This window comes from Dipodomys merriami, unplaced genomic scaffold (genome assembly GCF_024711535.1).
Source record: "Dipodomys merriami isolate MVZ:Mamm:240054 unplaced genomic scaffold, mDipMer1.0.p SCAF_177, whole genome shotgun sequence".
NCBI lineage: Eukaryota > Metazoa > Chordata > Mammalia > Rodentia > Heteromyidae > Dipodomys > Dipodomys merriami.
The window spans coordinates 1,525,894-1,547,444 of NW_027203126.1; the positions used below are offsets into that span (position 1 = coordinate 1,525,894).

At 54.6% G+C, this 21,551-nt stretch overlaps 1 protein-coding gene across 1 annotated transcript; it reads left to right on the forward strand.

Moving 5' to 3' along the window:
* Positions 1–2,502: 2,502 nt before the first annotated feature.
* On the forward strand, positions 2,503–20,931 carry LOC138829859 (ras-related protein Rab-35). Its single transcript, XM_070026419.1, has 6 exons — positions 2,503–2,723; positions 9,745–9,795; positions 13,921–14,044; positions 17,408–17,532; positions 17,656–17,780; positions 19,321–20,931. Exons 1-6 carry the CDS (start codon positions 2,672–2,674, stop codon positions 19,447–19,449), a joined length of 606 nt encoding a protein of 201 aa, XP_069882520.1. The 5' UTR covers positions 2,503–2,671; the 3' UTR covers positions 19,450–20,931.
* The last annotated feature ends 620 nt before the right edge of the window (positions 20,932–21,551 follow it).

The following is a 21,551-nucleotide window of genomic DNA, read 5'->3' on the forward strand; positions in this document are numbered from 1 at the left end:
TAAGCAAATGTAAAATGTTTCTAGAGGAAAATGTGCTCAGATTCATTTGGGCATGGCTGGCACATATCCTGGCCTTAGGGAATTCCCCTCCATGCCAAAATTGGTAATTCTCACAGGCTATGACATCAGCTGTCTAATATACCTGACATGTAAAGCCCTCTTAGATTCCAGTGTCATCATGAAATCTACACTGAAATCTTTCCCCCATCATTCTAGCTAACAGTGATAGCTTTACCCTGATGTCTAGACAGCTTGTTTGACAGCTACTCTATCTACTGTATTTTCATGTATTTTTAATTCCTTGTGAGTATGTCTTAACTCTGACGAGACTGTAAACTCTTGGGAGGAAAATGGTTCTACTTTTATATCCTATACAACCCATAGCACATAATAAATAGTAAGCATCCATTGTTACTGACATGAAGCAATGACTTGTGTTCCACATTAAACACATCCAATCAGGATCTCATTTTCCTAATTGCCAGTTCTGCTCCCCGCCCTGCCCCCCCAAAGTCTCCTGGAGCCCTTACATCAGGAGGCTGCCTTGGGAAATGTTTCATTGGGCACTGGTGGCTTTCACCTGAGTAGTTAATAATCCCAACTACTTAGGAGGCTAAGATCTGAGGATTGCTGTTTGAAGCCAGCCCAGGTAGAAAAGTCCGTGAGACTTACCTTCAGTTAACCATCAAAAAGCCAGAAATGGAAGAATGGCTCAAGTGGTAGAACACCAGTTAGATCGAAAAAGCCAAGCAGGAGCTTGAGGCCCCAAGTTCAAGCCCCAGTGCCGTTTCCCCTCCCCCCAAAAGGAAATTTATCTCACAATAGGAAATGGCTCAAAGTATGAATGGGTCAGAGAAGATGACCTTGATTACATACAGGTATGTATGTTCCAGGCCACTTACAAATGTATCCTCACACCTGCAGTATTCGGTGAAGAAACTGGGGCTCTGAGACCGGGTGACAGGACTTAGGTCATTTCAAAGCTGCTACTGAGAAAGATTCTGACTCCAGAGTCTGTGGTGAAGATGATGTACAGAGTCTGGTCAGGGCTGCTGCGCTACCTGAGGCCTCCCCATCCTGTTTCTTAAAACTGTTGGGTCAAAGGGGATGAGGCAGGCCCAGGAGGACTTTTCAATGAAGGGTACATGAGCAGCATCTCTCCCCCAGCCACCACCTCCAGGTTCCATGCTCTCTGGCACTGCCGCACATTCTCTGCTCCTGAAGAAAAACCAGTCAAGATTTGAGTCAGACACTCAATGTGCTGTTCAAGGATCTTGCCGGCAACATTGTTTATAACTGCAAAAAAATTACCTGTTAAGAACTGTGGCTAAATGCAGTACAGCCATCAGATGGAGCACTGTGTTACTCGGTATTTAAGGGACAGAAATACGTTGGTAATGAAAGAAAGCATGATACATACTTATGCGTGTGTGTATAGGCCTGGGACATTCATGGAATACATTTAATCGTTACCTATCCAAGAAACACTAAGTAGTTTAGAAGGAAAAACGGGTAAGTTTTCCAGTAAGCGTCTGTAGAAGTTTTTGGGTTTTGTTTTTAGGGCCTGGGCGCTGTCCCTGAGCCTTTTTGCTCAAGGCTGGCGCTGGTGCTCCGCCGTCTGAGCCGCAGCTCCACCTCCGCCTTTTTGATGGTTAACTGGAAATAAGAGCCTTACAGATTTTCCTGCGCAGGCTGGGTTCGAACCGCTACACTTCATCTCTCAGTCTCCTGAAGAGCCGGGATTACAGGCGTGGGCCACACTGGCAGCCGGCACTAGTTTTTTTTTACCAAGGCCAAAGAAGGTCTGACACGAAACCCACGCAGCATCGACCCACGGGTGTGTGGGCCTGGAAAGGACGAGGCGGCTGAAAGGGGAAGGGGACAACCCCGCAGCTCCGCGGGGCGGACGGCGGGGCCGCACCGGGCGCCCGGGGGCGGGGGGGGGGGGCGCTACACCGAGCAGCCCTCGGCGTCGGGCGGCCGGGGCCTCGCGGACCCCAGGCGGGGGGCCGACCGCCTCCGCCGCCCGGCGCTGGCACGCGGGAACGGCCCGGCAATGTTACCAAAGTCGCAGCTCGGCGGCGCCGGCGCCCGCGGGCGCCCCGGGTCCCGTCGCGCTCGCCGGCCGGCCTCCAGGCCCCGCACGCTCCAGCCCGCGCCGCGCCGGTCCGCCGGGCCCGACCCTCGGGCCGGGGTCCCCGCCTCTCCGCCGCGCCCCCGGGTCTCGAGGATGAGGGAACGGAACATCCACGGGCAGGCTCCGCCGCCACCCTCGGTCGCTCCCACTCGGCGCCGGACAGGAGCGCGGGTCCGCGAGCCGCGACAGCGACGCTCGCCGGGGCTTCGCCAGAGCGCGTGCGCGGGGCCCGTGCGTGCGCGACGAGGGCGCGGCCGGCCGGGACTGCGGCTGCGTAGAGGCGGCACCAGGCGCTGCGCCTGCGCAGTCGTGGGGCGGGGCGGGAAGAAGGGAGGCGGTGGCCCCGGCGGCGGCTGTGAGGAGGAGGAGGAGGAGGGGGTGCGGAGGGAGGTGTTTCTGTCAGTTCCGGCTGTTTGTTCGGGAAGTGGATCCGCCGCTGCCGGAGCAGCCCGGAGGGAGCTGCGGATCGCGAGGCCAGCACCGACCCCGCCCGCCCGCCCGCCCGGCCGCCCGCGCGTTCCGCCCCCGCCCGCCATGGCCCGGGACTACGACCACCTCTTCAAGCTGCTCATCATCGGCGACAGCGGTGAGGGCCGCGGCGGCCGGAGGCTTCGCGGGCCCTGCCGGGCGCGGCCCGCGGGGGCCTCGGGGCGGGCGGGCGGGGAGGTGCCGGCCGCGCGGGGCGGGAGGCGGGCGGGCGGGCGGGGCCGCCCGGCGGACCCGAGCCCGGGGGGGGGTGCGCCGGGGGGCTCCGGCCGGTGCCAGCCCGCCGGGCGGCCGAGCCCAGGGGCCGGGCGTGCGGGGTCCACTCCCCGCGCCCGCTCCGGCCTCACGTGTGACCTTGGTCAAGTCTCACGATGTCCGGAATCGGAGAGACCCGGGTTCGAGTCCCGGGACCATCAGTTTTGTGCAACTCGGTGACCTTGGGCAAGTTGCTTCGCCTTTCCGAACCTCAGTTTCCGCATCTGGGAAATGGAGACCTTCCTCGCTGGGTAGTTGTGAGTATGTGCCGAGATAAAGTGGGCAAAGTGCTCGGAGCCTGACCCGGGGTGAAGTCAGCTCCAAGTAAGTGCTAGCTGTCGGTGTCACCGTCAGGCTCCTTTGTAAGACCCACGCCTCTGTTAGAAGTCGGGGGGCGGGGAGGTGCCCCGTGTCCTCGGCCCTCGTGGGGTTGCTGTGAGGTGTAAATGAAAGGGGCAGGTAAGAGCGCTTCCGCAGCTCTCGCGTTGGGTGATCATTAAATCTCGGCATGGTTCAGTTTGCACGTCTGTGAAGTGGAATGATGGTCGGGCTGCCTCCTTCCAAGGCCGCTGTGGAGTGTTCATTGAGATAGTGCACACATAGTGTTGGCACACCCAGCCAGGGCGCAGTGGCGTCTCTCAGCTTCCTCTATACCAGAGAGGTATTGCGGGCCGGTCAGCCAATGTGTCTGGCCCAGCACTCCTGGTTCAGACCTCCTGTTCATAGAATAGTGCCTGGCACCCAGTAAGTATGGAATACATAGTTGTGGAATGAATGAACGAACAGTGTTTTCGTATGTAGTTGTTGAATGAATGAATGAATGACTATCCAATGTCCTTAGAAAAGATACTTTGGTTTCTGGCAAGGGGCAGGGAGGGTTTAGAGGTGTTTGGAATGTGACAGGTGTGCAGGTTTATTGGGTGACCGAGAGGTCAGGAAGGCAGGCCCCAGGAGGTTTATGGGAGCATAGTTAAATTGCTGGGATTACATGGTGTCCTGGAAGGAGGCCTAGGGAGCAGCTAAGTTTATAGACCAGACTTCAGTTGTGGATCCGGATGAGGATCATGTGACTGGAAGTAGAGGCCAGGTTGGTTGTAGGGCTCATGGACAGTTGAGGAGATAAGGGGAGCGAATCCCTTGTGAAACCCAGGATGTAGGAGGAGGGGTGAGTGGCAGGCAGTGCCGTAGATGGGTGATGGAAGTGCTCCCACCTGAGGAGCTGGACGGGGCTGTGGTTGGTGGATTTGTTACCCACAACTTGGGATAGCAGGAGGGGATCCTGGAGCCGCAAAAATGAGAAAAAAAAAACAGGATGGGGGGGGCGGGTGGAGGGAACTCAGGGTTCAGAAGCCAGTGGGCACTGAAACCCTTGGATCCTGCACTGTCTTTTCTCATTTCTTCAGCTCCAGTATTCCATCGTGCTGTCCCAGGTTGTGGGCAGCAACAAATGGTGCCGATTTGTTGGCGTTCCAATGAGATGGAAGAGTAATTGTGGTTGGGGCAGAAGTGAGGAAGGTGGAGGGCTGATTGGTTGTGGTTTGAATGAAGGGAACCAAGCAAGCTGCCGAGTCTCTCACTTGGACTTGGCCTTTGGTTCACCCCAGGGTCCCGAGGCTCTGCCTATGTAGCATTTGCCTTCTGCTCTGGCCTTGGTTAAAGTCAATCTGCTCTGGCAAAGGTCTGTCTTTATCCCCCTGCAAGACATCTCTGGCCTCTGTGTTGATCTTTAAAAATGAAAGGCTTAAACTCAGCAAGAAGATGCAGCGTTTGCTGGCTTTTCTCCTCCAAGAAACCCTGGGGATGGTTTTGGCTGCTTTCTTACTGTGCATTTTACATGGTTTATTGATTTTTTTTTCCCCCACTCAGAAGTCAGGTGTGGGAGAAGACTCACTGGGTCAAGATTTCTGTGCTCTGGCAATGAGTTCAATCTGAGTATGTAGCCTGGGCTGTGCAGAGGAATTAAGGTGCATTGCTATTTGATTTCTCCTGATGTTAGCTGATATTCAAAGCCCAACACTTAATGGTAGCTGTGGAAGTTCTAGCTTTTTTTTTTTGGCTGGTACTAGGGCTTGAACTTAGGGCTTGGACACTATCTCTTAGCTCAAGGCTGGGACTCTACTATTTAAGCCACAGCTCTGCTTTCCCCACTGTGTGTGTGTGGGGTGTGTGTGTGTGTGTGTGTGTGTGTGTGTGAGTGTGTGTCCTGTGTGTGTGTGTGTGTGTGTGTGTGTGTGTGTGTTGGTCCTGAGTACAAATAAAACAGATTTAGGGCTGCTCAAGGCTAGCATTCTTCACTTCCGGCTTTTTAGTGGCTAATTGGAGATAAGAGTCTCACCAAATTTTCTGTTAGGGCTGGCTTTGAACAGTGATCCTCAGATCTCACCCTCCTGCATAGCTAGGATTACAGGTGTAAGCCACCAGTGATGGTTCAAACTAAGCTTTGCAGCTGAACAGAGAGCCTGACATTTACTCTGTGTGTGTGTGTGTGTGTGTGTGTGTGTGTGTGTGTGTGTGAGAGAGAGAGAGAGAGAGAGAGAGAGAGAGAGAGAGAGAGAGAGAGAGAGAGAGAATGATTTCACAGACACTTTCTCATTTGATTCTCACCCATGGCCTGAATGGTTGGCCATGCTCAGAGGAGGTAACTGGCTTGTCCCAAGTCACACAGCTTGTCAGAGACAAAGTCAGGAGCTAATGCACATCTATGCTAAAACGTGAGAGCAGCTGGTGTTGGGTTGGCAAACAGCAGGCCCTCAATGAATGTTAGTTTCTTTATAAATCTAGAGTTCTTCTTCCCACTCTGCCACATTGTACACGCTTCTGGAATGTGTTTCCTTGGCTTTTGCATCTCTTCTTTATGCCTGAGGTTCTGTACTTTTTCTTCTGCTCTTTAGTCACTGGCTCTTTATTATTATTGATTTTTGTGTGTGCCAGTACTGGGGCTTGAACTTAGGGCCTCGGGGTCACACTTGGCTCAAGGCTAGTGTTCCTTCACCATTTGAGCCACACTCCAATTCTGGTTTCTTGCTGGTTAATTGAAGATAATTGTCTTGTATTTGTCCACATAGGTTGGCTTCAAAGCATGATCCTCAGATCTCAGCCTCCTGAGTAAGTGAGCCACTAGCGCCTGGCTTGACTCTTGATTTATAACAGCATCCACTGGGCAAGCCATCTTCACTCTTCAAAAAGCTAGAGGCTAGCGTGGTCATCAGACCCACTTAGATCCCTCCACTTTACAGATGAGTAAACTAAGGCTCTGGAGGATGTGACTTATCAGGGTACACAATGAGATGGATGAAACTTGGGGTCACTTTATTTGGGTCCACAGCAGGCTGGAACTGAAGCAGAGAGGAATGAGGGACATGTGGCCCACGGAAGGAGCAGAGTCAGGGTGGCTGGCATGCAGAGGAGTGTGATGGCTGAATGTGGCGTTGCCTCACTACCAGGAGGTGTTAGATGTGCTGGGGCCTGTGCTTTTTGTAGGGTAGAGAAGGCTGGAGTAGTGGTTGGTTGTTTTTTTGCTTTTTTTCCCCTCAAGGCTAGTGCTCTACCACTTGAACCACAGCTCCACTTCTCGCTTTTTGTGTGGTTCATTGGAGATGAGTCTCACAGACTTTTCCTGCCCAGGTTGGATTTGAACTGTGATCCTCAGATCTCAGCTTCCTGAGTAGCTGAGATTACTAATAGTCATGAACCACCAGTGACCTGCTTGGAGTAGCAGTGGTTTTTTGTTTTGTTTTTTCCCCTGTCGGTCATGGGGCTTGAACTCTGGGCCTAGGTGCTGTCCCTCAGCTCTTCAGCTCAAAGCGAGCGCTCTACTGCTTGAGCCACAGAGCCACTTCTAGTTTTCTGGCAATTAATTGAAGATAAGAGTCTCGCAGAGTTTCCTGCCCAGGCTGACTTTGAACTGTGATCCTCATATCTCAGCCTCCTGAATTGCTAGGATTATAGGCATGAGCTACCAGCACCCGGCTGGAGTAGCAGTGTTTTATGTGAATATGGCCATAGGTGGTGGCAGGGATTTTCGGAAGGTGGCCTATGGCAGTGGACATCACGTTGTTGGAGGTTGCTGTTAATACCACATGGTGACTCACGGCCATTGTGCAGCCCAGTGGTTTTCATCTGCTCTGTCAGGAGCATCGGGGTAGTGAGCGGACCTGGCTGTGCCACCGTGTGTCATAGTAGATTTGGATGAAATAATCACTTAAAGAAAGGACTCTGCCTGGTGCTGGTGGCTCACGCCTGTAATCCAAGGAGGCTGAGATCTGAGGATCACAGTTTAAAGCCAGCCCAGGCAGGAAAGTCCGTGAGACTCTTATCTCCAATAAACCACCAGAAAACCAGAAGTGGCGCTGTGGCTCAAGTGGTAGAGCACTTGCCTTGAGCTGAAGAGCTGAGGGACAGCGCCCAGGCCCAGAGTTCAAGACCTATGACCACACCACCCCCCCAAACAAAAAAAAAGGACTCTGCTGTTCCCCCAAAGTCTGAAAGCTACTGCTTTTTGTATAGCTGTCGGTAGGATGCAATTACTTCAGGGATGGATGGATGGAAATTGTTTTGTTTGTCCCTCCTGGGTGCTGGGCCTGGCTCACAGCACTGTGAATGACAGGGTGAAGAGGCCAGGTTTGTGTCCTGGAGAAGCTCAAGGCCTAGTGGCCCAGACAGCAACTTTTAGCTGAGCAAGCTGGACCCAGAAGGCACCAGGAGGAAGCAAAGGAAGCGAATGGAGCAGCAGGTGTTGGTGTCAGGCAGAGCACTGTAGAGACTTGGCTGATCAGGAAGCCTCATGGTGGGTGGAGCAAGGAGGAAGTGGTGCCTGGTAAGAGCACAGGTGCCCTGGGCCTGGCATCTGCCCGCCCAGGAGGGCCTTGCCTTGCCCCTGGCCTGTCCTTGGGATAGCAGGCCTCTGATGTACCCAATCCTCCAGGGCATCCCCAGAAGAGATCCTGAGAGAGGACTGCCTGGAGAGGTGTCGGGCTAGGTTAAGAGCAGCTGGGCTTGGCCTGCAGTGGTGGTTTGCTACCTGGTTACTTGGAGGCTAGGGTGGAGGCAGTGTTTTTGAGAACCTGATTAGAGCCATGGGTGTCTCCCACAACAGGACGCATGCGCCCCAAATCTGCATGTAGTCACATGGTATTTATTAGATCCTAGGTTGAGTTTGGTGTTTCTAACTGGAGTGAGATGTAGCAGCCGCGTGGGGTCGCTTTATTCCACTCCCTTGGTATATTGAGATTCCCCCAAGCTAGGTGCCAATGGCTCACGCCTGTCATCCTAGCTACTCAGGAGGCTGAGATCTGAGGATCAAAGTTTGAAGCCAGCCCAGGTGGACAGATCTGCCAGGCTCTATCCCCAGTTAACAACAAACCCGAAGTGGAGGTATGGCTCAAATGGTAGAGCTGTGATTGAAAAAGCTGAACAAAGGCTGGGCTCACACCTGTCATCCTAGTTACTCAGGAGGCTAAGAGCTAAGGATCATGGTTCAAAGCCAGCCTGGGCAGGAAAGTCCATGAAACTCTTCAATTAACCACTAGAAAACTGGAGGTGGCACTGTGGTTCAGAGTTGTAGAGCGCTAGCCTTGAGCAAGAGAGCTCAGGGATAGAGCTCAGGCCCTGAGTTCAAGCCCCACAACCAATCAAAAAAAAAAAGAAAGAAAGAAAAAAGAAAGAGCTGAGCAAGAGGCTGAGGCCTTGTGTTCAAGCCCCAGCACTGGCACAAAAGGGAAACAAAGAGTCCCCTGACAGTGGGTATTGTGGGGTCCTGAGTTTGGGTCTTCCTCCTCTTTGGTGCAGAGACTTAAATGAGCTGCTGTTTCCTCTTCTCAGGAGATGGAGGATGAGTTCTGGGATCACCCAAGTGCCCACCACACAGACAGAACTCAGTACATGCGTACATGTTAATCATTTCCTCCTGAGGCCAGTTGGCCTGGCTGGACTTGGGGGTGGTGAGGGGAGGGTGGGAGGGAGGGGCAGGAGGGCAGGGAAGCTGCAGTTGGTTGAGGTCCCTCCCCCCCCCTCCAGTTTTGCAGTGAACAGCCAGGAGCTGCTGTGGTAAGTGCAGTCATCTGAACAAACGTAGGCTGGTGGCCTGATAGGGGTCCCGGAGACTCTGCCACCCACCTGCTCGCCCAGTTGGTGCTGACTCAGTGTGGGGGATGGGGAACGCGGGACAGTCGCTTCTAGTTGTGTGGGCCTCAATGTCCTTACCTGCAGAAAAGCCCTGATGAAATAAGGGTTCATCCCGGCTCTCCAGCTCCTTGTTGGAGTTACTTGCAGACAGACGCTGCATACATAGGGTGTGGGCTTGGCATCTGTGGCAGCGACGCCCTTCAGGGCATCACTTGGTCCCTCAGTCTGTGTTGTCTGGTATCTCCCTCCAGCCTGCCAGGACAGCCCTGGGCACTGGGCTTGGGCACAAGTCTCTGTCACCTCCCCCAGGGGAGTTGAGAGCAGCTTGTCTTACATGAGGACGAAGGAAAAGGTCAGGGATTGACTGGAAGAGATGTTCTCGGTGTGTGGCTGCTTGGAGAGCATCCGCCACACGAGCCGCCTTTTTCTTGTGCCTGCACTGAGCTTCAACTCAAGGTCTGCGCACTGTCCCTTAGCTTTTTTGCTCAAGGCTAACACTCTGCCATTTGAGTCACACCTCCACTTTGTTGTTGTTGTTGTTATTTAAAGATAAGAGTCTCAGTGGACTTTCCTTCCTGAGCTGGATTCAAGCCATGATCCTCAGCTCTCAGCCTCCTGAGTAGCTAGGATTACAGTCGTGAGCCACTGGTGTCCAGCTCTGAGCATGTTTAGACTTGGCGCTCAGAAGTTGGCTGCAAGGAGGAACTCACGCCCTGCTCACCCCTGTGCTTTCTCTCTTGCAGGTGTGGGCAAGAGCAGCTTACTGTTACGATTCGCAGACAACACTTTCTCAGGTAAGTCCTCCCCGGCTGCTGCAGAGGCATTTCAGTCTTTAAATCCTCTTCCCTAGCTCGGAGCACATGGCTTCTGTCTAACTCCTGGAACTTTCTCATTTTGGTTGTCCGAGGTTGGCCAAGGAGGATGGTAGTCGTAGCTTAGAAGCTCTGTATTCTGTCGCAGTCTACCTGTTCAGAAAGCCTGACTGTTCTCCTTTCTTGGCCCAGGATCTGTCTCCTTACACCCAGCATTTACAAGAAGTCTTCCTGTTGGAAATCTCAAGCATGTACCTCCTGCTGCCCTAAGAACCTCTGCTTGGTGTGGGGTGTATCTTTCCACTTTTTTTTTTTTTTTTTTTTTTTTTTGAGTTATGGGGCTTGAACTCAGGACCTGGCACTATCCTTGAGCTCTTTTATTCAAGGCTAGCACTCTACCACTTGGGCCACAGCTCTTTGTTTTCTGGTGGTCAATTGGAGATAAGAGTCTCATGGACTTCCCTTCCCAGACTGGCGTTGAACTATACTCCTCAGATCTCAGCCTCCTGAGTAGCTAGATGACAGGTGTGAGCCACCAGCAACTGCTTTTTCCACATTTTTGTTGTTGTTGTTGTTGTGGGGCTTGAACTCTGGGCCTGGGCACTGTGCCTTAGTTCTTCAGCTCAAGGCTAGCATTCTACCACTTGAGCCCCTGTGCCACTTCGGTTTTCTGGTGGTTTATTGGAGATAAGAGTCTCATGGACTTTCCTGCCTGGGCTGGCTTTGAACCACAATCCTTAGGTCTCAGCCTTCTGAGTAGCTAGGATTACAGACATGAGCACTGGCGCCCAGCCTCCACTGTTTTTTGACTCCACCTGTTCTTCAGAAACTTTGCTTCTCTCTATCAGAATTATGCTTTCACCTTGCCAGCCGCAGGCCTCCCTGGGTGGCAGTGGCTGTGTAGTTTTGTGTGCTGGGTGCGCATGTAATACTCCGCCACAGGGGTCATGCTAGTGTGTGGCTTCTGGGGGCTTCTGTGGTCCCACCTTACTCGACATACTTACACGTGTGTACGGGGCTCCCCAGAAGTGAGGTCACAGGGCCATTGGGTCTGAGGCATGTCTTCTTTTCCCTTGCAGAGATACTGAGATAATTTGAAGGGATTGAAAGTGCTCCTTGTCAGCTCTGATCAGTGTTTCCCTTTTGCTAAGTGGGTAGGCAGAAAGTGCTGCCTTGTCCCCCTCCAGCAATGTCTGCAGCAATAGTCATTGGAAAGTTAGCTTCTCCGTGTGACCTTGAGGGAGTGAACTCAGCCTCAAGTTGTAAAAATGTCACTGTCCGTCTGACGTGGTGGGATTAGGCGCACCTGAGAACACAGGACCCAGTGCCTGGAGCCCAGTAATCGCCTACTGTTCATTGTGGCTGTTAGATGAACTACTGGGCAGCCTCTGCTTAGGCCAGGAATTGTCTCTCTGCCTGTCAGCTGCCCGCTCTAGGGGATGCTTTGTGGTCTCCTCTCCTCAAGTGGATTTCCGGTAGCTTAGCCCACTGTTGGTTCTCAGTAGGAACATTTCCCACACCACTGATCCGTGGCTCGGCAGCCATGCTTCTGTGTCAGATCCCTGCGGCCCTGTCTTCCCTGAGCAGGGTTTACAGCAGGGCTTCTCCATGTCACACTCTTGACACTGGGCCCTGCAATTCTGTGTTATGTGTATGTGGCGGGGAGGGGGGGATGCTGAGTCAGATCAGCCTCCTAGATGCCCATGGCACTGTGACAACCAAAATTGTCCCCAGACGGTGCCTGATATATGGAAACAAGATCTTCCCTGATTGGAGACCTCTGATCTTCTATTTTCTTTCCAACTTTCCTTTTTATTCTGTGTGTGTGTGTGTGTGTGTGTGTGAGAGAGAGAGAGAGAGAGAGAGAGAAAGTATGCATGAGTGCGTGTGCGCACACGCATGCTGGTCCTGAGCTTGAACTCAGGGCCTGGGTACTGTTCCTGAGCCTTTGTGCTCAAGGCTAATGATGTTCTATCACTTGAGCCACAGCTCCACTTCCTGCTTTTTGGTGGTTAATTGGAGATAAGAGTCTCAAAGGCTTTCCTGCCCAGGTTGAATTTGAACCAAAATCCTCAGATCTCAGCTTCCTGAGTAGCTAGGGTTCCAGGCCTAAGCCACCAGCAGTCGGCTTACTCCTTTTTTTTCTGGCTCACTCACATATACATTCATTCAACCATCAGCTGTTTGTTTAGTTCCTAACCATGTAAGGCACTGGGTTTTCTGGCCCCTGAACTGAATCAGGTGCTAGCTTGGTTTCTGGCTGGGTTTTGGCCTTAGCTGCTTGCTTCCATGTGGGGCCTCTGCTCCTCTTGAGTATGACCTTTGGTAGTCTTACCTATTCTTTCAAGTGGAGCCCAGCTGTGACCTCCTTCCCCCTATTGCCTTGATTTCTACCTCACCCTAAACGTTGACCTTTCCCACACTTCTTATAATAATTTGTGTGTGCGTATGTATGTGTGTGCATGTATGTATCTATCTATATGTCTGTCTCCTGCACAATGTGATGTGGCACGCTGTGAATGGAGCGAGACTGCTCAGAGTAGGCGAGCCTTTGTCAGCCTAGACTGGACTGGACTGTAATACCGGCTCTTCTCAAATCCACCTTCCACAGAGATGCCCCAAGCAGCTCATTAAACGTAATCTCTACCTGACTTGTAACTGTAACCCCTCTGGACATCACCTTTATAAAAACAATAAAAAATACAAAAAAACCTAGAAACAAAAACCCTGCAGCTCGTGTCCTGGTGGAGACTCAGTCCTCCCCATCCCACACGGAAACAGTCTATGTTGTCAAAATGACACAGAGACCTAGATGTCAGCCGTGGATTCCCGGCCTGCCCGGCTATGGCTTGGCCTTGCAGACTGTGCACTCATCATCTCTGCCTGGATCAGTGCTTTAGGTTACACCCTGTTAGTATGTTAGGAAGTTAGTTTTCTGGACCATTTAATTTTTTTTTTTTTTGGTAGGTCGTGGGGCTTGAACTCTGGGCCTGAGCGCTGTCCCTGCGCTCTTCAGCTCAAGGCGAGCGCTCTACTGCTGAGCCACAGCGCCACTTCTGGTTTTGTAGTGCTTTATTGGAGATAAGAGTCTCACTGACTTTCTTGCCCAGTCTGGCTTTGAACCACGATCCTCAGATCTCAGCCATCTGAGTAGATTATTTAATTTTTTTAAATATAATTTTATTAGGTGATGTACAGAGGGGTTACCATTTTGTAAGTCATGTAATGAGTGTGTGTGTGTGTGTGTGTGCACGCGCGCGCGCGCGTGCGCGTGTGCGCGTGTGCGTGTATGCTCGCGCGCTTGAACTCAGGGTCTGGGCACTGTCCCTGAGCTTGCTCAAGATTAGCACTCTGGTATGTGAGCCACAGCTCTACTTCCAGCTTTTGGGTGCTTAATTGGAGATAAGAGTCTCACAAACTTTTTTTGCCTGAGCTTAGCTTTGAACTGTGATCCTAAGATCTCAGCCTCCTGAGTAGCTAGGATTACAGGTGTGAGCCACTGAGGCCTAGCATGAGAACATTTCTTTTTGGACAATGTCATCTTCCCTTCGCTTTCTCCCTATTTCCCCCTCCTGCCCACAAGTTGCATAAGTTCATTTTCCATCTTGTATTTCCTATGTTAGGAAGTCAGCTTTCTGAGTCTTTTAAATACTATGACTTCCTCCTCCTCCTCCTCCTCCTCCTCCTCCTCCTCCTCCTCCTCCTCCTCCTCCTCCTCCTCCTCCTCCTCCTCTTCCTCTTCTTCTTCTTCTTCTTTTTTTGCAAAGAACGAAAGAGAAAAACCTGTAGTGGATCATAGGTCTGCCCATTCTCAAGTCACAGGTGACCTGTCCTGCCATTCTAGTGGAGCCTTTTTTCCCAGAGTCACATCCCAGTGTATTTCCTTTGTGGCATTCCCACTGTGAAACGTCATCTTTCTTAGTTTGTCGCCTTGTGTCCTGCCTCCCTTCCACAGTGGACTCCATCAGGGCTCTTTGCTCAGGAATCTCGTGGGGCGCAGAGGGTGTGCGGGGTGGGTGTTAGGCTCCCAAGGTCTGCCCTGTGCAGTTTGGGGCGTGGAGGCCAGGGCTCCCCACTGGCCCTGGCTGACGGGCTGCATGTGTGCAGGCAGCTACATCACCACAATTGGAGTGGACTTCAAGATTCGGACTGTGGAGATCAACGGGGAGAAAGTGAAGCTGCAGATCTGGGACACGGCAGGGCAAGAGCGCTTCCGTACCATCACCTCCACGTGAGTCCAACCCCCCTGCCCCGGAGCCCCTTCCTCTTCCTGAAGATGCCCGAAGAGGCATTGCCATGCCCTGGCTTGCGTGGGATGGGCAGACCGGGCTGAGTGCTGGCTCTGGTCCCCTCCCCTGGGCCCAGCTTCCCCCAGCTAGCGGTGGCAGCTCCGTCACCCCAGTGCATGTGAAGGGCTCTGCCCGCCACGCACTGGCCAGGCAGTTCCTTCTGGTAGGGCTCTGGGCATCTACCCTAACTCTTCAGGGATGAATCTGTGGGGACATGTGGCTGTGGGGAACCCCTTCCTCCATTTCTTCCCCCTAAACTCTTGACTGGAGCTCTGCTCCCCACTGCTTTTGCTCCTTGGAGGCCCTTGGCCGCAAGAGGAGGAAAGCTCGGGGTTCTGCCACGGGGCTGTCAGTCCTTGAGCTGTGAGTGGAACAGATTCCAGGAAAGCGCAGGGTGGGAGGCGGGCTGCTTGAGATGGGAATGGCCGCTCTGCTCCGGGCTTTGGGCAAGTCGCCTAGACAGAGTGCGTGCTTGTTCCCAGAGGGCTACCGTGCAGGGTTTGATGCTGAGGCCCAAGGCCCAGTCCCCACTTTGTGCTTTTCCTGAGTCTTCTTGCTGACTTCTCCCACCGTTGTACAGATGAGCGAGCCTCTGAGCAGTGATCTGTCCCCAGTGATGGCAGAGCCAGGGCTGGCTCGAGCAGAGGGCTGGGGTCTGGCCTTCTGTGGGAATTCCCGGGACCTCTCCCCAGAGCAGTTCCTGTCAGTGGACTCAGCCAGGCATGGGTGGCATCCCCCTGGGAGAGGCCCCTGTCCCCCTTCAGTGTAGACACTCAGATGCCTGTCCTGGGCCGTCAGGATCCCCCTGGTAGGGGTGGGGAGCGAGGAGGCGCAGGGCTGGGTGGGAAGGAGGCACAGGCGCTGTGTGGACTGAGGCTGCCAGCATCAGCCCTGCAGTGGGCACATGAGTGTCTTGGCCGGGCTCCCTGAAGGTGCTCTGTGATGACACACGGGTGCGCGCCACCGGACACGAGGGCTTTTGGGTCAGGCTTCTTGGTGTAGGACGACATCAAGAGTCTCAGGTGTGGCCAAGTGGTAGAGAGCTTGCTGAGCTCAACCCTCACCCTCACTGTGGCCCAGGTGTATCACTAAACACACGTGGTCCCAGTAAGGAGGCCTGGGAACAGCTTGGGAGTCACACGAGTGACTCTCCTGATTACTTAGGATTGGAACTGAAGTTCATCTGATGCCAAAGCTTAGGCCTTTCCCCGGCTCTGGCTCCGAGGGTTAAAACCAGTTTAGGGGTTCACGGCAGCAGGGACAATAGGCCTGTGCCCTGGGCAGGGGTCTGGGGCATGGAGGCCTTCTCTGTAGATGCCGCTGCTGTTCCCCACCATGAAGTCTGCGCCCTTTGGGCTGGGCGAGGTGAGCGGAGGCTGAACTGCCGCTCTGTCAGGGAGACTTGGAGAAGTAACTCAGCACCCTGAGGACAAGTGTGTGTTGTGGGTGCTGGAGGAGGGGAGGTCTCAGTGCTGGGGCCCGTGGACTCACTGGGGTCCTGCCTGCCTGTCTGGGGAGACACCACACACTTGTCACCCCGTGTTGGTAGTTGGGGGGGTCTGGGCCAGTGAGGGTACCAGATGCGGCCTTGTCTGATCCTGAGCACTGATACGGAGCAAAACTGCATCCTGCTGGCCTTCACAAGACTTGCTCCCTCTCCCTGAGCAGCTCTAGTTTGCTTGTCTGAGGGGCGGCTGTGGGGAGGTGGGGGGAGAAAAGAGGGAAGTAGTAAGGGTGGGTGACTTGACCCTGGGCTGGGGACTCAGACCTGAGCCCCAGGATTCTAGCCAGACTCTCCCCTCGCCATGTCCTCTGTCCTCCCTGGCAAAGGGCCACAATGGCTTCTGTTGGACTGAGTTGCTACAAAGATGAACAAGGTAGCGGGTATGAGGGGTTTGGCCCAGTGCCTGGCCTGAGCTCGGCGCCCACTGCTCCTCAGCCCAGAGCTTGCGCAGATGAAGGCCTGTCCCTTGCCCAGCGCAGGCACGGTGCTGAGGAGTGGCAGGGGCTCTGCCCAGGGCCACGCTGGGGCATTTCTCGGGTGCAGGGGCATTCTGCTGACAGGGATCACGGTCCACCCTAGAGGCCACCATCAAGCTGCTGGGTGATGAGCTGGTGGTCAGGGCAGCAGCTGCCTTGGGGCTGGGGCTGGGGCGGGTTCAGGCTGTGGGCCAAGTGAACGCCCGCCCTGGGTGGAGGGACAGCTGCAGAGGCCGCACACGGTGCCCTCCAGGGCCGCCCGCCACCTCTATCTGGGACTCCAGATTGCCCCGGCAGGAGCCGGAAGAATGATAAGGAGCATTCTGCCCTTGGGGTATCCGTGTTACCTTTTTAACATCTCACCTAACCCCAAGAGGTGAGTACAAGCCCCCCCCCCCCATTTTATGGTTGTGGAAACTGAGGCATGATGAGGCAAAAGCAGTACCCTTGAAGTCCTAGCATTTTAGAGACGGAGCCGTGTTCTTTTGTCCTCAGATCAGCCTGTAATGTGAAGAGGCGGCAGAGAGAGTTCATGGGCGGGCAGATGGGAACAGAGCGGCACTAACGGCCCAGCCACTGCTCCCGCACCCTGCCTGGCCCGCACCCCCTCGGAGCTGGGCTTTGGGAGAAGGGCTCCCCACACTGGGTAGCAGCAGCCAGCAGGCAGGGAGAAGCAGCCTGTCCACAGGGTTTGTGTCCCTTGGGGTGTTCTCAGAAGCCCATAGGCATTGAGGGCCTGCGTTCTGGCCGTGCACTGAGAGGGTCGGCACCAGGGCTCTTGGAGTTGATGTCCTCCACCTGTCCCCTGAGCCACCAGCACGAGGAACCACATCTTCCTTCCAGACCTTGTAGCAGCTCTTCTGCAAGGTTTGGATGTCTAGGCCCCAGCCTTACGTGTTCTTGTTGCTGCCCAGCCCCCCAGGAGCCCAGAGATGCAGGAAGGGAGGGGTGCGCTTTGCCAGGGCTCCACGAATGAAGCAGCTTCTGGGAATGGCATTTTACTAAACCAGATTTCAGGAGAGAAAGTTCTGAATGTTTGAGCAAGGATCGTGACCCTCGGATGCCAAACACAAAATTTGTCTGAATTCTAAAGATAAAACGAGAACTTCAGAGAAGCCTCCAGCTGCTGGCAGACCCCGAATCCCCTGGAGTGACTCCTCAGACCTGGTCTGTCACCTCTGGGCCAGCACCCCTCCTCTCTGATGCCCTGGGGACAGGCACGAGGCACCAGTGCTGTGGGAGCCTGCAGCGGGTGCGGGGCTGGCCACGGAGGGAGGCAGCTGCTCTTGTCTGGGCTGAAGCCTCATGCACTCTTGGCCCCACAGGTATTATCGGGGGACCCACGGGGTCATTGTGGTTTATGACGTCACCAGTGCTGAGTCCTTCGTCAACGTCAAGCGGTGGCTTCATGAAATCAACCAGAACTGTGATGACGTGTGCCGAATATTAGGTGAGGCCGGGCTCCGGGGCGAGGCGGTGCAGTGCGTGCGGTGCGGGCGGCGCGGTGGTGCGGTGCGGTGCGGGCAGCGCTCGGGGCTCTTGCGGAGCTGGCTGACTCTGCCCTGTCTTGAAGTTGGCAATAAGAATGACGACCCGGAGCGGAAGGTGGTAGAGACAGAAGATGCTTACAAGTTTGCGGGGCAGATGGGGATCCAGCTGTTTGAGACCAGCGCCAAGGAGAACGTCAACGTGGAAGAGGTGAGGCCCAGCCGAGACCCTGGGCGGAGGGGCGGGCGGGGCTGCGGGCGGGGCTGCCTGTGGCCTCAGCAGCCAGGCCTCCCTTCTCCCAGCTGGATCAGGGCAGCTGTGAGCAACCTTTGACGCCCGCTGTGGGCCCTGCGTGTGCAGGGCCCATCTCTCATCTGTCTCTTGTGTTTCATTCTAATAGGGAACCTGAGGCTCCAAGGGTTTAATAGCTTTAGGAATGTCACACTAGTGAGAGGTGGGGGTCAAACTTCGCTCTGTCCCACCCCCAAGCCGTGCATTTCCACCCAGCCCCTGCCTCACTGGCTGCCTCTGCTCCCACGGCCAGCGCCTCCTGCTCTGGCTCTTCCTGAGTCCCGCTTGCTTTCCTCTGGCCTCCACAGCTCACCTGCTGTGAGCGGCTAGGGCTGCCCAGCGTCGTGTAGCCGTGGAGACTGGTCAATCGAGGGAAGAAAGCCAGAGCTTTGCCACAAACCCCCTTGCTGGCCTCACTGGCCCTGACTCCTTAGTGGAGTCCAGGGCTCCAGGCAGAGTGGGTCCCTGGTGCCTCAGGAGCTTGGTCCTTAGGCCAGGACCTGAATCGTGGACTTGCCCTCTCTGGGCTTCATTCGCTCATGGGTAGGAGCCTAGCCTAGTTTGTGCTCATAGGCACTGGCTCTGCCGCCTTCGGCTTTCCCTTCCCGTCCCACCACCGCTGCTGCCGTCGCTCGCTTTCTGGGTGGAGTGGAGATGAGGAAGGCGGCTTGGTGGATGCAGCTGCCTGAGTCTGGTACTGGAAGGACATCAAGTAGTTGAGGAATGGTTCTAGACAGGATGGGTAGGCCCGTGAGCCAAGAGGTGGCCTGGGGTGAGCAGACCGGCTTCCTTCTGGCTGTGTCTAGAACGGGGCACCTTTACCTGTCTTGTCAGAAGATTCTTTTTTTTTTTTGGTCAGTTGTGGGGCTTGAACTCTGGGCTTGGGTGCAGTCCCTGTGCTCTTCAGCTCAAGGCTAGAGCTCTACCACTTGAGCCACAGCACTACTTCCGGTTTACTGGTGGTTAATTGGAGATGAGAGTCTCACAGACTTTCCTGCCTGGGCTGGCTTTGAACCATGATCCTCAGATCTCAGCCCCTTGAATAGCCAGGACTACAGGTATGAGCCACTGGCGCCCAGCCAGAGGATTCTTTCTAGTAAAAAAAGGACTGGAAATCCCCTAAAAAATAGCTTCCCCAAGTCTATACGCTCAGCTCTTTATTGTTGTTTTTGACCTTGAACTCTCTCCTCCTAGAAAAGGTTTTGAGGGCTGGATGTGGTAGCACATGCCTGTAATTCCAGCACTTAGAAGGCTAAAGCAGGAGAATGATGGGTTCAGGGCCATCCTGGGCTACACAATGAGACCCTGTCTCCAACCAACAAAAAGAAAGGGTTTGGAGGACGTAAGTCCAGTGCACTAAGGACCAGGAAGCTGGGCTCCTGGGCTGGCTGGGAGGCAGCCGTGGCAGCCCGCAGGGGCTTGCTTCCACACTAAGCGGGCTCTGCCATGTCCTCTCCAGATGTTCAACTGCATCACAGAGCTGGTTCTCCGAGCCAAGAAAGACAACCTGGCCAAACAGCAGCAGCAGCAACAGAATGACGTGGTGAAGCTCACGAAGAACAGTAAACGAAAGAAACGCTGCTGCTAATGCCCCGGCCGCTGCAGAGACTGCGCTGCGGTCCCTCCCCCAGCCCGAGGCCCAGAAGGCTCCTCGGGGGACAGTCTCAGTTTCCTGCCGTTATTTAAAGAATTCTCCATGTTTTTTGTATCGGGAGGCGCCATCCGCACTTCCTCTCCCTCCCCCCTCGAGTGCCAAGAAGGTGTTGCAGGAGCCTGCCCTTCCCACTGGTGCCCTCCTGCCTGCCGAGGCGCCTGGACTTGGCGAGGACGCTGCCAGCTGAGCGGACTGATTAACCAGTTTGTACATAGTGTATATTGCTTTAACCAGCCGCACACCCTCGTTCTGCTCTGGCTTTGCCTTCTTAATGCCAACCTGCTGAACAGACCCCGCACCCTCCCAGCCCATCTGGCCGCCAGCAGCTTCCTGAGGAGACAGCCTCACCTTGTCGCTGTGTCTGGCTGACCTGGACCCTTGGCGTGGGCTCCACGTTGCTCATTCTCTCCTACAGGCTGTCCCTGGCACGCAGGGTCTGACCCCTCTCCAGGGCCTGTGCCGGCCCACCTTCCTGCCCCCCAGCTGCTCTGGGAGCTGGGGCCCCGGGGGCCTTGAGGCATGCCCCGACCTCTGCTGGCCCCAGGGCCGTTGGTTCTGAGAGGAAGTCAGTACTCAGCTTGGCCTACTCGTTTCTTGTCCTGCCTTCTAGAACCTCTGCTGCATACCCAGGGAGCCATGGCTTGTAATTAAGCCCAACATGTTGCGGTTCCAGCAGACAGGTAGGGGTATGCCTGCAGAGATGGGGCTTGTGGGGGGCAGCAGAGTGGAATAGGAGCATTATTTTAACTGATAAACGTGAAGCCAAATCAAATTAATTAAGCTCCTCAATTATTTTCTTCCCAAGGCTTGGCTGGCCCCGCAGTGCAGGGTGCCGTCCCCCTGTAGGGTCTAGCGCGTTTAGAGCAGTGAATTGCTTCCCGTCATCTGGGACCCAGGCTCTTTCCATTTCTTGGGAAAAGAGAAGGGGCCCTGCACCCTGGACCATGTGGGCCAGGGGCCTCCTGCTGGGGTTCGGAGTCTGTGTACTAGCACCTCGATGTGGGAGTGGACATCAGGGGCTGTCAAATGATGGGGTGACGCCTCTGAGCTGGGGCGGCAGCACTGGGTCACTGACAGAGCTGTTTTCGTGTGAAGGTGGTAGGATTTCGTAGCATGTGGGAAGAAATGGCCGTGGGTGGGGGCAGCCCGTTTTGATGGAGGCCGGTTCCCTGGAGGAAAAGCCAAGGCCACCTGCATTTGATGACTGCTCCTCCCCAGCACACTTCATTCCCTTCTCCCCTAAAAGGATCACGTACCTGGGAAGAACTGATCTCAACACCATGATGTGTTTTACTAGATTTCCTGTCCTAGGCGATTTCCAGGCACAGCCCTGACTGGACAATCACTGACTGCAGAATTTCCATGTTAACACTGTGGATGGGTTTTTAATCAATAAAAACTGGGGGTTTCTTCTCACCTGTCTCTCCACTTGTCCAAAGTGTCAAAAGCTGGGGTCCCGTGTGACAAGGCCTTCACCTTGGAGCTGCGGGCGTGGATGGGCGCTGCGCTGGCGGGCTGAGCAGCAGACAGCCTTGTCTGCAGAGCTGGGAGCAGCAGCGCAGTCCCCGTCCTTGGCATTGTCCTGGCTGAGGAGGCGCCTGCCTGGTGGGCATGCGCAGGGCTCGGGGCTCCCGCGGTGGGGTGTCACGCTTGCCTGAGCATTAAGCCAGGCTGGAGCACTGGAGGGCTTCTGGCATCTGGACATCCAGGCTCAGGTGTGGGGTGATGGCCACCCGTCCCGCTGAGTGCCGCAGGCATGAACCGGGGGTCCCAGGGCTAGATGGACTTGATGCGAGATTCCGTCAAACAGACTTTCCAATGGTTTACTAGGATTATTTCTGTATTGAAAGTTTCTAATGATGCTTTTTAAAAAAACATACTAAAAATAAAGATTCAAGCTGCCAAATTTCCTTCCAGGATCTGTTTGCTCTCCCTCCCGCCTGTGCTCCGGTGGGTCTGGCTTCTTTCCCACCCACGGGTCCAGCTCCTGCTTGTTTTCAGTGTGTGTCTGGCGCAGGTGCCTGTCAGGCCCTGGA

Coding starts and splice junctions, on each gene's coding strand:
- LOC138829859 (XM_070026419.1), top strand. CDS start 2,672: ATGGCCCGGGACTACGACCACCTCTTCAAGCTGCTCATCATCGGCGAC. Junction 2,724..9,744: donor GCTCATCATCGGCGACAGCG/GTGAGGGCCGCG, acceptor TCTCTCTTGCAG/GTGTGGGCAAGAGCAGCTTA. Junction 17,781..19,320: donor AGAACGTCAACGTGGAAGAG/GTGAGGCCCAGC, acceptor TGTCCTCTCCAG/ATGTTCAACTGCATCACAGA.